The sequence below is a fragment of the Chinchilla lanigera genome, unplaced genomic scaffold, assembly GCF_000276665.1.
Source record: "Chinchilla lanigera isolate Chin_1 unplaced genomic scaffold, ChiLan1.0 scaffold00180, whole genome shotgun sequence".
Classification (NCBI taxonomy): Eukaryota; Metazoa; Chordata; class Mammalia; order Rodentia; family Chinchillidae; genus Chinchilla; species Chinchilla lanigera.
In genome coordinates, this window is record NW_004955581.1 from 873,801 (window position 1) to 885,795 (window position 11,995).

The 11,995-nt window shown below is 42.9% G+C and overlaps 2 protein-coding genes across 2 annotated transcripts; one reads left to right on the forward strand and one right to left on the reverse strand.

Moving 5' to 3' along the window:
• The first annotated feature begins 621 nt into the window (after positions 1 to 621).
• Positions 622 to 1,545, forward strand: LOC102027363 (olfactory receptor 9G4-like). The gene has a single exon (XM_005414273.1). The coding sequence runs from the start codon at positions 622 to 624 to the stop codon at positions 1,543 to 1,545; it is 924 nt and encodes a 307-aa protein (XP_005414330.1).
• Positions 1,546 to 10,021: 8,476 nt separating this feature from the next.
• Positions 10,022 to 10,957, reverse strand: LOC102019867 (olfactory receptor 14I1-like). The gene has a single exon (XM_013509731.1). It carries the CDS (start codon positions 10,955 to 10,957, stop codon positions 10,022 to 10,024), a length of 936 nt encoding a protein of 311 aa, XP_013365185.1.
• Positions 10,958 to 11,995: the final 1,038 nt, after the last annotated feature.

Sequence of the window (11,995 nt, forward strand, 5' to 3'; positions counted from 1 at the left end):
ATCCATCCATCCATCCATCCATCTATCCATCCATCCATCCATCCATCCATCCATCCATCCATCCATCCATGCATCCATCCATCCATCTATCCATCCATCCATCCATCCATCCAACAGAACTTTTACTTCTGCTGTGAAATGTGAAGATTGGGTTGCATGGTGTGCAATGACCCACACCTGCAGCACTTAGGTGGACCCATCCCTCCCATAGTCTCTGACCTGCTCACCTTGTCTGCTCTGCTGCATGAGCTTTTGGACTGTACTCATTTCCCTGCCCTTTCTTCCAGGCAGCATCTCTACAGTGGAGTGGGTGCAGCAGCCACTGAGTGGGTAGTTCCCAAATATGGGGCACCAAGCGTCTGTGCAGTGTCTGTCGTGCCTTTTGTGTGCATAACCAGTTACCTGGCGAATTCCTGCGTGCTCTCTCTCACTTATTTAGGCTCTGCTGTCACTCAGGCTTAGCAGAGAAGTAGCAAGACACAGCGAAGCCAGTGGGAATATGAACCATGACTGGGGCCACCCTGTGGACCACTTTTGGGTTGTCTTTTGCAGTAAGCATCACAGACATCTCTGCTGTTTTGAATGTTCTTTGACTTTGCTCTTGTATGACTTGAGTAAGAAATGACAAATGACACAAGGGTGACTGAATTCATCCTGAAGGGCTTCTCAGACGTGCTTGAGATGAGGGTTGTGAGCTCCATGCTGTTCCTCATCATCTACCTCTTTGCCCTCCTGGGCAACATCTCCATCATCACAGCCGTGACCAGGGACAGCCACCTGCACACTCCCATGTACTTCTTCCTAAAGAATCTCTCCTTCCTGGACATGTGCTACACCTCAGTTACTGTCCCCAGGGCGCTGGTCAGTTCCCTTGCAGGCTCCAATGTCATCTCCTTCTGGGAGTGTGTGGCCCAGCTCTTCCTCTTTGTGACACTGTGTGCCTCGGAATGCTTCCTGCTCACGTCCATGGCCTATGACCGCTGCATGGCCATCCACAGGCCTCTCTTCTACAGTGTCATCATGAGCAGAAAGCTGTGCTCAGAGCTGGTTGCAGTGGCCTGGCTGAGCGGGGCTCTCTATGCCATCTTCCACACTGCCAACACCTTCACCCTCCCCTTCTGTGGGCCCAATGTCATTGACCACTTCTTCTGTGACAGCGCCCCCATCATGAGGCTCTCCTGCAGTGATGCCCGCACCCACAAGGAGGTGGGCTTTGCTGTGGGTGGCTGTGTGATTCTTGGGGCCTGTGCCCTCACTGTCCTCTCCTATGTCTGCATCGTCACTGCTGTCATGCAGATCCACTCTGCGTGTGGCCCCCGGAAGGCCTTCTCCACCTGCTCCTCACACCTTGTCACGGTCAGTCTGTTTTACGTCACGGGGAGCTTTGCTTACCTGACGCCCACGGCCCAGTACTCACCTACCGAGGGGCGCTTAGTGTCTGTGTTCTACTCCATCCTCACGCCCAGCCTGAACCCCGTTGTGTACTGTCTGCAGAACAGAGACATGCACACGGCCCTAAGGAAGCTGCTTGTCCGGTCCAGGTGACATGCTCTCTCACAGCAAGCAATTCCTTGGAACAATGTCCATGTTACCATCCTGCTTGCTTAATCAGTCTTTTGCAGAAATGGATTGCATGTTCTCTGTGTCCTAAAGGAACAAATTAAGAAAATAAAATGCAAATCTGCTGTGGTATTTATTTTGTTAGTTGCAGGTATTTCCATAACTTCTCCTCTATTGAATTTTATTGGATACTTAAAAATAAAATGAGAATACATGGTGCTATTTTAGCCAATTTTTGTTTTTCTTATTCACCTGAGAGGGGCTGTCTTAGTTACTCTCTTGTTGCTGAGACACTATATCTGAGACCCAAAGTTAAAGGAACAGAGGTTTATTTTAGCTGACAGCCTGTAGAGGTTTCAGTCCATAACTGGCTGGCTCCAAGGCAGGGAGGCACAGCAGAAGGAGAAGAAATTCAGTTTCACAGAGGAGAAACTCCCCATGGCATGGCAGGTGGAGGCAGCCAGCCTTCCTTTCCCTTTTTATTCCATCCAGGTTACTTGCCTATTGGTTGGTGCTTTCCATACAAAAGGTGGATCTTCGCTCTTCAGTAAGTTCATCATCCATAACTATCAGTGGGCTAATCCAGTATTACACACCCATGGTCCACACACTCCCACAAAAGCTCCACCTATGAGTGCATGAGGCTTTGGTGGGACTTCTAGATACAGGATAAACCATAACAGAGGGGAGACAAAAGTAGTCTCTGTCTTTTCAGACTCTTGTCCCACTCTCTCTGTCCAAAAGGGAAACATCCTATGTGTTATGCTCACAGAGGGCTGTGTGAAGAGAGGGACAGGGCATTTACATCTTAATGGCTAGGAGCTGGGAAACAGCTTTACCACCCACGGCTTGGTCACAAGTGATTGATACGGCAGGAAAAAGACATCTTCACTTCTTAAAGACGCAATTAGTTTCTGCAACCAGCATGCACATTTGTGTTTGCTGCCCACTGAACATGTAAACGTGCTCCGAATCAGACAAGTGGGTAGGATTGATGGGGTTGCTGTTGGTATGTAGATGTGGGAACGAGAGAACTACGGTATTTTTAAACAACTGGAACTAGACAAGTACTACTAATGTTTGTGCTGACACATTTTTATTTCCACAAGTATAGGAGATAAATCCTACATTTCTAGGTTTTCACATTTATAAAAATTAATGACCTCATGTACAAATGATGTTGAAGGTCTCTAAGTTGCAGACATGAGATTTTTGTTTCTTTGTTTTTGATAGAACACATATGTGCTCACACATATATATTAAAACCAACACAGATATATGGATATTTGACTGTCTTACTATACTTTAGAACAGTGGTCCCAACCTGAGACCAGTTACAGTGTCAAGGAAGACAATTTTCCCACAGCCCCTGGGGGAGTGTGGGTGGTTTGAGGATGCTTTGAATGTGCTACATTTATTGCGCATTTTATTTCTATTATTATTTCCTTGTACTATATTATAAAATAATTATGAAACTCACCATAATACAGAATCAGTGGGAGCCCTGAGCTTGTTTTCTGTAATTAAATGGTCCTTTTGAGGGTGAGGGGGGACACTGACACCCCAAGTGCATTGCTTATGCCCAGTCTGCTTCATAATCTCATTGTCACAACTTCCAAAATCCATGTGTCCCACAGGTATGCTACTGGGCATGGAACAGGCTTCTCAGTGCTTATGAGGCACTCTCAGGGCACCCTGCCTTGACTTTGATCCAGAACACGGAGATTCGAAGTTGTGTCACACACACTTTTAAGGCCTCCATCATTCTTGATGTTAAAGTGGTTGATCTTTTTTTTTTTTTTTTAACACTGACAAAGCTGATTCACTGGGCTTATTCACAAACAGGTCATGGATACATTATTTCACTGTTTTTTTTTTTTTTTTTATGGTTGGGAAGCAAGATTCAGCCCCGTTGGAAAGATGAGGTGGGTGATCATGCTCCATGAGGGAGAAAGCCCTGATTCCGGCTCTCAAAACCTCTGCTAATGTTTGAAACATGTCAGAAATATGAATGTCCCCTCCTGGCCCCTGTAGTTCCAACTTGGCTTTAAATGCAGCCACTGTCTTTGTTGACTTGAACACAGCTGTCATTCTGCCCTAGAAGGGCAGGTTGAGTTCACTGAGTGGTTTAATATATCACATAAGCAAAAAAGTTCTGTGATTCATTCTATGTCACTGAAATGTGCAGCCAGTGGTGGCTGTTTTTCTAAAATCACTGGAACAGCTCTGGTAATTCAAAAAGGCTGGACAGTGATCTTTCAAAAGCTACCTCCCTTCTGTGTGTAAGAGCAGACATGTGGGCTCCACATCAATCTAGTTACAGAGCTGCATGAGCAAACTTAAGGGCATAAACTTTAATGTGGGTGATAATCACACCCTGCAAAATTCTACTAAATTCATGTGACTTTTTCTTTGTAGCCAGCACTGCTCTGTGGATGACACAGTGCACACACGCACACTTGGAAGTGACTTGTTTACCTGAGTAGTGAAACCAGAAAGCCCTCCAGTGGGAGGAGCTGTTCTGTCTGTCCATAATATGCAGTTGACAGAAATGTGCAAATTCATTTTTCCTGATATGCAATCATCCACACGTTTGAATAGCTCTACAGCTGTGGTATTGGCTGGCAACAAAAGTGAATGCAGCATTTTCATGCACATCGTCCTGGAAAGTGCCCTGCACGAAAGCAAGCATTGTGGACTTATTGTCAACAGCAGCGTAGACTCTTCAACCTGGACTGGGTATGGCGGTGACTTGTTAATTCTAACATTTGTCCCTGAGTGTCCTCTGCTGTTTCATCCCAATTCCAAAAAAAAAACAAGATGTAGGGAGACCCAGAAATGTGAATGATACAAAGTGCTATCAGTATACTAGTATGCTCTGGAAAATTTAGTTTTTCTTAATGAAATATTCAAATAAAATACATCATCATAATGTAGTGAGCAACAAGATCAGAAACAGACACAGCAGGGGAGTGAGACGGGTGGTCTTTCTGCCCTCCAGGGTCTGCTGCCACAGGAGGCCGTCCACTCTCTTAATGTCGCCCATGACTAACCAAAGCACAGTGTCTCCCTACACTTGTACATAATAATTTTTTCTGCTAGATGACCTGGTGAGAAGGGAAGAGAAATTCTCAGAGAGTTTGTATTGGCCATCTTCCCCAGCACTGGGTCAAATCTGGACACGCACAACTTAGAAGGGAACTTCATTGCAGCAGATGGCTTGTAGAAGATTCAGTCCATGGTTAGCTGAATCCAAGGCTTCCGTGGGAAGGCATAAGTGATGGCCTTGGAAAGGTGCTCACCCAAGGGAGCACCAAGAGTGAAGGAGAGCAGGAGCCAGGGAGAAGAGTCTCCCTGCGGCTCATGCTCCAGTGACCTTCCCCCGCCAGATCCGGCCTCCAGGCAGCACAGTCAGCTCTGATCTCCTCGTTGGATGAACCCACAGAGGAGTGTCGCACCCTGTGATCCCATCACCTTCAAAGTCATGAGGCTTCTGAGGGACACTGCACATCTAAACCACAGTGGAAGATCTGACTTGGACAAAAAATGGTGAGCACAGCTGGTTCAAACCGGATGAACTCACAAGCACAAGTGCACCTTTTCTTATGTGAAGTGAGTCAAAATATTCAAGTAGGAACAACTGAGAGGCTGACCAGGGAGGCATTGTGGTGTGTGCATGTTTATTAGAAATGCTCACAGTGTGCTTTTTGTGTATCTCAGATGTGCTTTCATGTTTCACTGGTGTATGTAAAATTTCACCTATTAGTATTTTTAAATAATCAAATTAGTGAATGAGCTACAAAGACAGGATTTCTTTCTCTGTGCACATTTGCTGAACACAATGCTTGTATTCCTTGTGTGAGGCACGGCACATGCACGTAACACATCTGAATTTCTCCTTCCATCCCTTTCCCTCTTCTCCTTCAATTCCCTCCACCTCCCGACTGCCTTTCCACTTGAGAAAGATCTTGCTCCCTATGTACTCCTTGGTTAAATTCAGATTTTCTTTGAGGATGAAAGAGAATATTTTGCAGAACTAAAGCATAAAAACTTCAGGCCGACTCTTCACAGAAGTCACTGAATCACGTGCTGGAGGGAGGCAACCAGAAAGCTGACCACCCACTGCTGCTCCTGGAGCTGATGGACTGAGAACACCGGGCCCAGCACTCTCAGGTCAGTGCCTCAGAGCACCCCATGTACCAGGCTGGCTCCTCACCACATAGGGGGTGCTGACCACTGTGTCTCCCCAGCCTGAGCTCTGTCCTGCTTACAGACCCAGCATCTCTGAGACTAGCTCTCCTTTTGTCACCCTCTGTGGTGTCCATCTCCTACCACATAGCTGAAGTGTGGTTGTTCTTTAAGTCTGCTTCTCATAGCATCTCAGTGTTTACCAATACACCTCTTCTCCAAAGGGCTCCTGGCTGTACGACTTCTACATATGAAAAAGAGAGTGATGTGCCTCCCCTCCAGGCAAGACAGTGCTGGGAACTCTGTGATAGTAATTGCACAAAGGAGTAAAGGCATTCAAGTTAAAGGAAGGAGGAAGTGAGACTCTTTGTTTGCTGATAGCCTGATCTTATGGAGCACATCCTAAGGAGTCCATGAGAAGATGTGTGGAAGTGACCACAGGTTTCTGTAAAGTTGTAAAATAAACACAAAAAAATCAATAGTATTTTTGTACAGTAATAAAAAACTATCTGAAAAGAAATTATGTATAAATCCTTTGCATAATAGCATAATATAGAACATTTATGTGTAAATTTTAACTAGATATGAATACTGATAACATATGAATATTGAACTCTGTAAAATAACAATTAAAGAAATTGTAGATGACATTGATAAATGAAATGGTAACTTAATTCCTGGATTGGAAGAATCAATGTTATTAAAATGTCCATCATACTAAAACTCTTGGATTCAGTGCAATTCTTTTCAAAATTCTCACATTTTTTGTGAAAATAATGCTAAGATTTCTGTGTAACAAAAAAGGCTGCAATTACTCAAAGAAAACTTGAGGAAAAAGACAGGCCTGGAATCATCGCATTACTTGATTTTTAAGTCTAATTTATTGTAATGAAAACATCTTGAGGGTATCATAGAAGACAGACACATTGAAATGTAATTCAAGAGAGAGCCCAGAAGTAAACCTTCATTCAAAAATCATTCATCTCTTACAAAGTGTCAAGGACACAGAACAGAAAAAGGATGGTCTCTTCAGTAATGATATTGAAATATTTTATAGTCACAGTTAGAAGTCTGACACAGGATCCTCATCTAATACCATGTACAAAAATCAGGCTATGAACTTCATGCTGTGGACTGCGTTCTGCGTAGCTGCTGAGAGAGCATCGGGGAATTGTGCCCCATTGGCTAATGGGGTAGAAACCTCCATACGACTCCTAAAGCACAGCCCCCCACATGGATCAAACAAACACAGAATTTCACATGAGCTTGCATTAAATCAAATGTCTTTTCACAGCACAACAAAAAAATTCACAGAATGAGGAAACAACTTACAGACGAGGACAAAATATTTGCAAAAAAAAACCTGATATGTGACTAATATGTACATATAGAAGGGACCAAATCAACTTAATATGGAGAAACCAAGTATTCCAATCAAAGAATGGGAAGAGCACCAACATAAAGATTTCTCGAAAGAAGGCAAAAAGTCACCAATAAATACACAAAAAATTCTCATTACCGTCAGTCATGAGGAAATGCCAGTTAAAACTAGCAGGAAACGTCACCTCACCTTCGTTAAGATGGCTACTGTCAAAAAGACGAAAGCCGACATGGGTGAAGCCATAGAGTAAAATCACCCCAGACCCCACTGGTGGATTCACACACTAGCAAGGGCATCAGGGAAACACCATGGAGATTCCTCAAACACTAAAAGCAGTGTTATCATATGACAGAGGAGTCCCCTCCCTGGATATGAATTCAAGGATCTGGAATCCATCTACTGGAGAAATGTCTGCACTTTCCTCTTCATTGCAGCATTGTTCACACAGCTAAGATACAGAAACAACCTAGATTCACTCGTCAGATAAGAGTTAAGAAAAGGTTCTGCACAGACAGTGGGCTACTGCTGAGTCCTAAAAGTGACATAGATTCTTTCGTCTGCACCAACATGGCTGTACCCAGATGATGCATATTCTGCTATGTGAAATAAACCAGGCTCAGAAAGACAAACACTCCATGATGAAATTTTACATGGAATTTAGCAAAGTTGAGTTCACAGATCTATAGAATAAAACTGTGACCTGATCTTGGAAGAGGCGGTTTATGGAAAACAGGGAGTAATTGTCAGAGAATACAAATTTCAATCAAACAGAAAGAGCAAGATCTCGAGAACAATTGTACAGGGTGGTGACTATAACAGTAATGCACTGCATGGTTTTCAGTTGCTGAAGAAGAGTAGATTTTAAATGTTTCACACCCAAAAGTGGTAAGTACAATGGGTGATACACTTGATTATTCACTTCATTTAAATATTTCACGTAAAACTTGTATCGAAGAATCACACCACATCCCATATATACATATAATTGTTACCATAAGTCACTAAATAAATGAAATTACAAAAGAAAAAAATCTAGAAATAAAAATTTCCCAGCAGAGTGGACACTAATTTCAAAATTGAAAGTCTAACTCATAATATATTACCTGAAAATATACACTGACATATAATCTGGATTTTTCAAATCCCTTGGTAAAAAGTAAGTTCTAGGTTGAAAATCGAAACACAGAGTGTTGCAATTTTATAAACTAACAGAGTGATGCAATTTTATAAACTAACACTGGAAATTAGAAGTGAATCTACTTGTTCATGCAAATATTTGGAATAAAAAAAATCTGGACAGAAAACCTACACTGAAATTTAGGAGGAAATGTAGAAATAGGATAAAATAATTCATATAAAATATTCAAAGATTCAGAATTGTTGGCTCCTTACCTTTCTAAGAATGTTACTTAAGTATAAATTTGAAAGGGATTTATTTCCCTTGAAAATAGCAAAAAAATAATGTAAGTACAGGGATATTTTGAAAAAAAATGTAGATATATTAGCTTAGTCAGGGCACATATTTCAAAACAAAAACAGAAATCACATTGTTTCTTTTTTTTTTTTTTTTGTGCAACCTACTCTTGCCAGACAGGCGCCATGCCACTGAGCAATATTCCCCACTCCCAAATGAAGTTTTGCACCTTGCATATGTACAGTTTTAATTATCAGCTATACCTAGACAGAGCTGGAGAAGAACAAACTCAGACTTCTCAGAGATGAAATATGGAAAGTCGATGGATTCCAGGCATCAGAGGAGGGGGAACCTCATCCAGACCTTCACCAGGCTGTGAGCTCTGGTGACAGGAGGTCCACAGTGCTGGTCACTACTTGCTTCTGTGAGGATCAGTAAGTACGGAGACGGAGGGAGCCTGATGCCCCTGTTGCTCCAGTGCTGGGCTGGTGAGAAATGGGCACCAGCGCTTTCACGCTGAGGATTCCGACAGGACGACTCCATGAGACAGGTGAGAATCTGGGGTCCAGTTCTGAGACATGTAGTCATGAGTATGTGTTTTATCCACCAGGATGCAAGTTTAGGACTTGAGAGTCAGAAAAATAAAAGACCCCCATTTTGAGTGAATCCATTCCTATGTGCTATTTGATGAGAAAATGCACCACAAGGTACAAGCTTTATCTTTTGCAGTGCAGGGAAATTCAAGAAGCAGTTATTGTTCCACCTGTCTGCATTCTACACTGTGGTTCAAGTTCTTCAGGGCACAGAAATTTTGAGTGATCAAGCATGAACTGCATGCTTTCCTCTGGATAACAGAAAAAAACCAAGCACTTCCAAGTTACTGTTTCCGGGAAAGTCAGTTTTTTAGTGTCTTGAAAATCATGAAACAAGAAAATGGTTTTAGAGGGGTCAAGGGTCTCAGTGTTAATCACCCCACGGTGTCCTCAGCTCTGTGTTGCTCCTGTTTAATCACCTTGTTACTTATCCTTGCCTGAGAGGAAGCACGTGTGAGAAGAACACAGTGCAGACAGCAGGATCTAAAACACTCAGGATGCTTTTCCAGATTGCTCAGATATAGCACCTGAGGTTCTCTCAACAGTGCAGGTGTCTGGTAAGGTGGAACACATGAAGCATGCCCTGATCTTTGTCATACCTGCCCATTGTTAGCTCAGAAGCATGTCAAATATTTTCAAAACATTTTGTGAAAGTGAAGCAGATGTGCAGTATTTCAGGTTAAATGCATAGGACATACAGGTACTGACCAGGAATAGGGACATGGACTTGGACTTGATCATAACAAAAACAGACACCACAAATACACTGAGAAAACTAGAAGAAGATATTCCACAGGTTTAGATCCCAATTTAAAAACTTCTATCAATTACAAATTATATATTTTCAATTGACAGATTGACATTTGTGTTTTATTCTAGAAAGCCCTAGCCTGGGAACTGAGAGCATCTGCTGAGCATTCTGCCCAGCGCAGCATTAATCTCCCTGTTGCGGAGACAGTAGATGATTGGGTTGACGAATGGGGGCACCATGGTGTAGAACATGGCCGTCAGCAGATTCTTAAGGGATGGTTTCTTTGCAGTGGGACCCAAGACAGCCACAGTCACAGAGATGAGAAACAAAAGGAGAACGGCCAGCTGCGGGGTGCAGGTGGATACGGTTTTGTTACGGGCTTCCACCAAGTGGATCCTAACCACAGTCAGAAATACGTTAACATATGATATGAGCATAAAGGCAAAGCAGGCTGAGACAAGACAAGCACTTACAGCAATGAGCACAAATTCAGAAAACTGGGCCTCTGGGGATGATATCCTCAGAATCTGAGGAATATCACAGAAATATTGCTGGATCACATTGGTCTTGGTGAAGGGAAGCCTGAACATACAGCCTGTGTGGATAGCGGAGTAGACCAGACCAGAGGACCATGAGCCAGCGGTGGCCTGGGAGCACAGACGCGGGGTGACGGTGAGCCCGTAGTGCAGAGGGTGGCAAATGGCCACATAGCGGTCGTAGGACATCACCACCAGGAAGGCAATCTCCACAGCTGCAAACAGTAAAAACAAGAAGATCTGCGCAGCACACTCTGTCAGGGAGATCATCTTACTGCCTGTCAGGGAATTCACGATGGCTTTGGGAACAATAGCAGAGATGCTGCCAAGGTCTATGAGGGCGACATTGCTTATAAAAAAGTACATGGGAGAGTGCAGACGGGTGTCCATCACGATGAGCATGACAGTTACAAGATTCCCTGTCAGCACTCCCAGATAAATCACTAAGAACAGCACACCTTGCAGAACCTGGAGCTCCCGGGAGCCTGCGACATCCATGAGCAGGAATTCTGTGAAGACGGTGAGGTTGTCCATGTCAGCCAACCCGCCGTGGTCTCTACAGAGTCAGAGGTTACAGTGAGAAGAGGATGCTACAAGCAGAGTAGAATTCTCATTAGAACTGCAGTGTGGCTTCTGATAGGATGTCAGAATAGAGTAAATAGATACAGTCAATTATCTTGAAATCCAGTGAATGCATATACTTGTATTTCAGTTTTCTTTCTCTAGATTAATAATATCCTGTTAATTTATACATTAATTGGATGAGATAATTAATCACTATAGCAGTTAAAATGAGATTAAATCCCAGCAATCGTTATTTCTTCAGTACCTTTACGTTGACTTTTCTGACTCTATGAGAACACCATATGCTTCAGTTTTTCATGCCTATCTATGACCCACATGTTCAAGCCTCTGGAACAACCTCAAGCGTTGGGAATCCCACGTCTGCTCCTTATTGTCTGGGTCCTTGGCTGGAGAATGGCTGTGATTCATGGCCTTCTCACAGTGTCCTTCCTAAGAGATATAATGCATGACCCTGAGCTTTCTTTGACAATGGCTTTGCTCTAAATAACACCAGGTCAGTTACTCTGCAGAATTCTCTCAGTTTAGGAGCTCTGCCAGATGTTTGTGTGAGCATTTTCTTTTCCCCCCTCTGTGCTGTCTATTCAAGATGGAATTTCACTCAGCACATATTTATGATTTCCTAATGCCAGTGGATAGCCTGTTCCCCTCTTGTACTTCCCTATCTGCCCATTTTATCTTAAAACAAAACAAAACTATATCAGCTTGAAGTTCTCCTCCAAAATGCAACATGCTGCTAGGCATGGATTTTAATATTTAATTAGGTACCAGTATTCTCTGCAGATCTACTTGCTTTCATAGCTTTTATGAAAATCTCATTATTCTCAAATCATTATCCTAAATTTAATTTATTTACATGGGCTTGTTCTGAAACCTTCATCTCACACACAATTTGTTTGGAAATCATCTGTTCCATACTAAAATTAGCTACATAGGAAGATCTCATTTTGGTATTATTTTATTTTCATTTGCTAAAAAAACCACTTTTTT

What these genes read in the sequence shown, in the direction of transcription:
- LOC102027363 (XM_005414273.1), top strand. Translation starts at nt 622, where the DNA reads ATGACAAATGACACAAGGGTGACTGAATTCATCCTGAAGGGCTTCTCA.
- LOC102019867 (XM_013509731.1), bottom strand. Translation starts at nt 10,957, where the DNA reads ATGGACAACCTCACCGTCTTCACAGAATTCCTGCTCATGGATGTCGCA.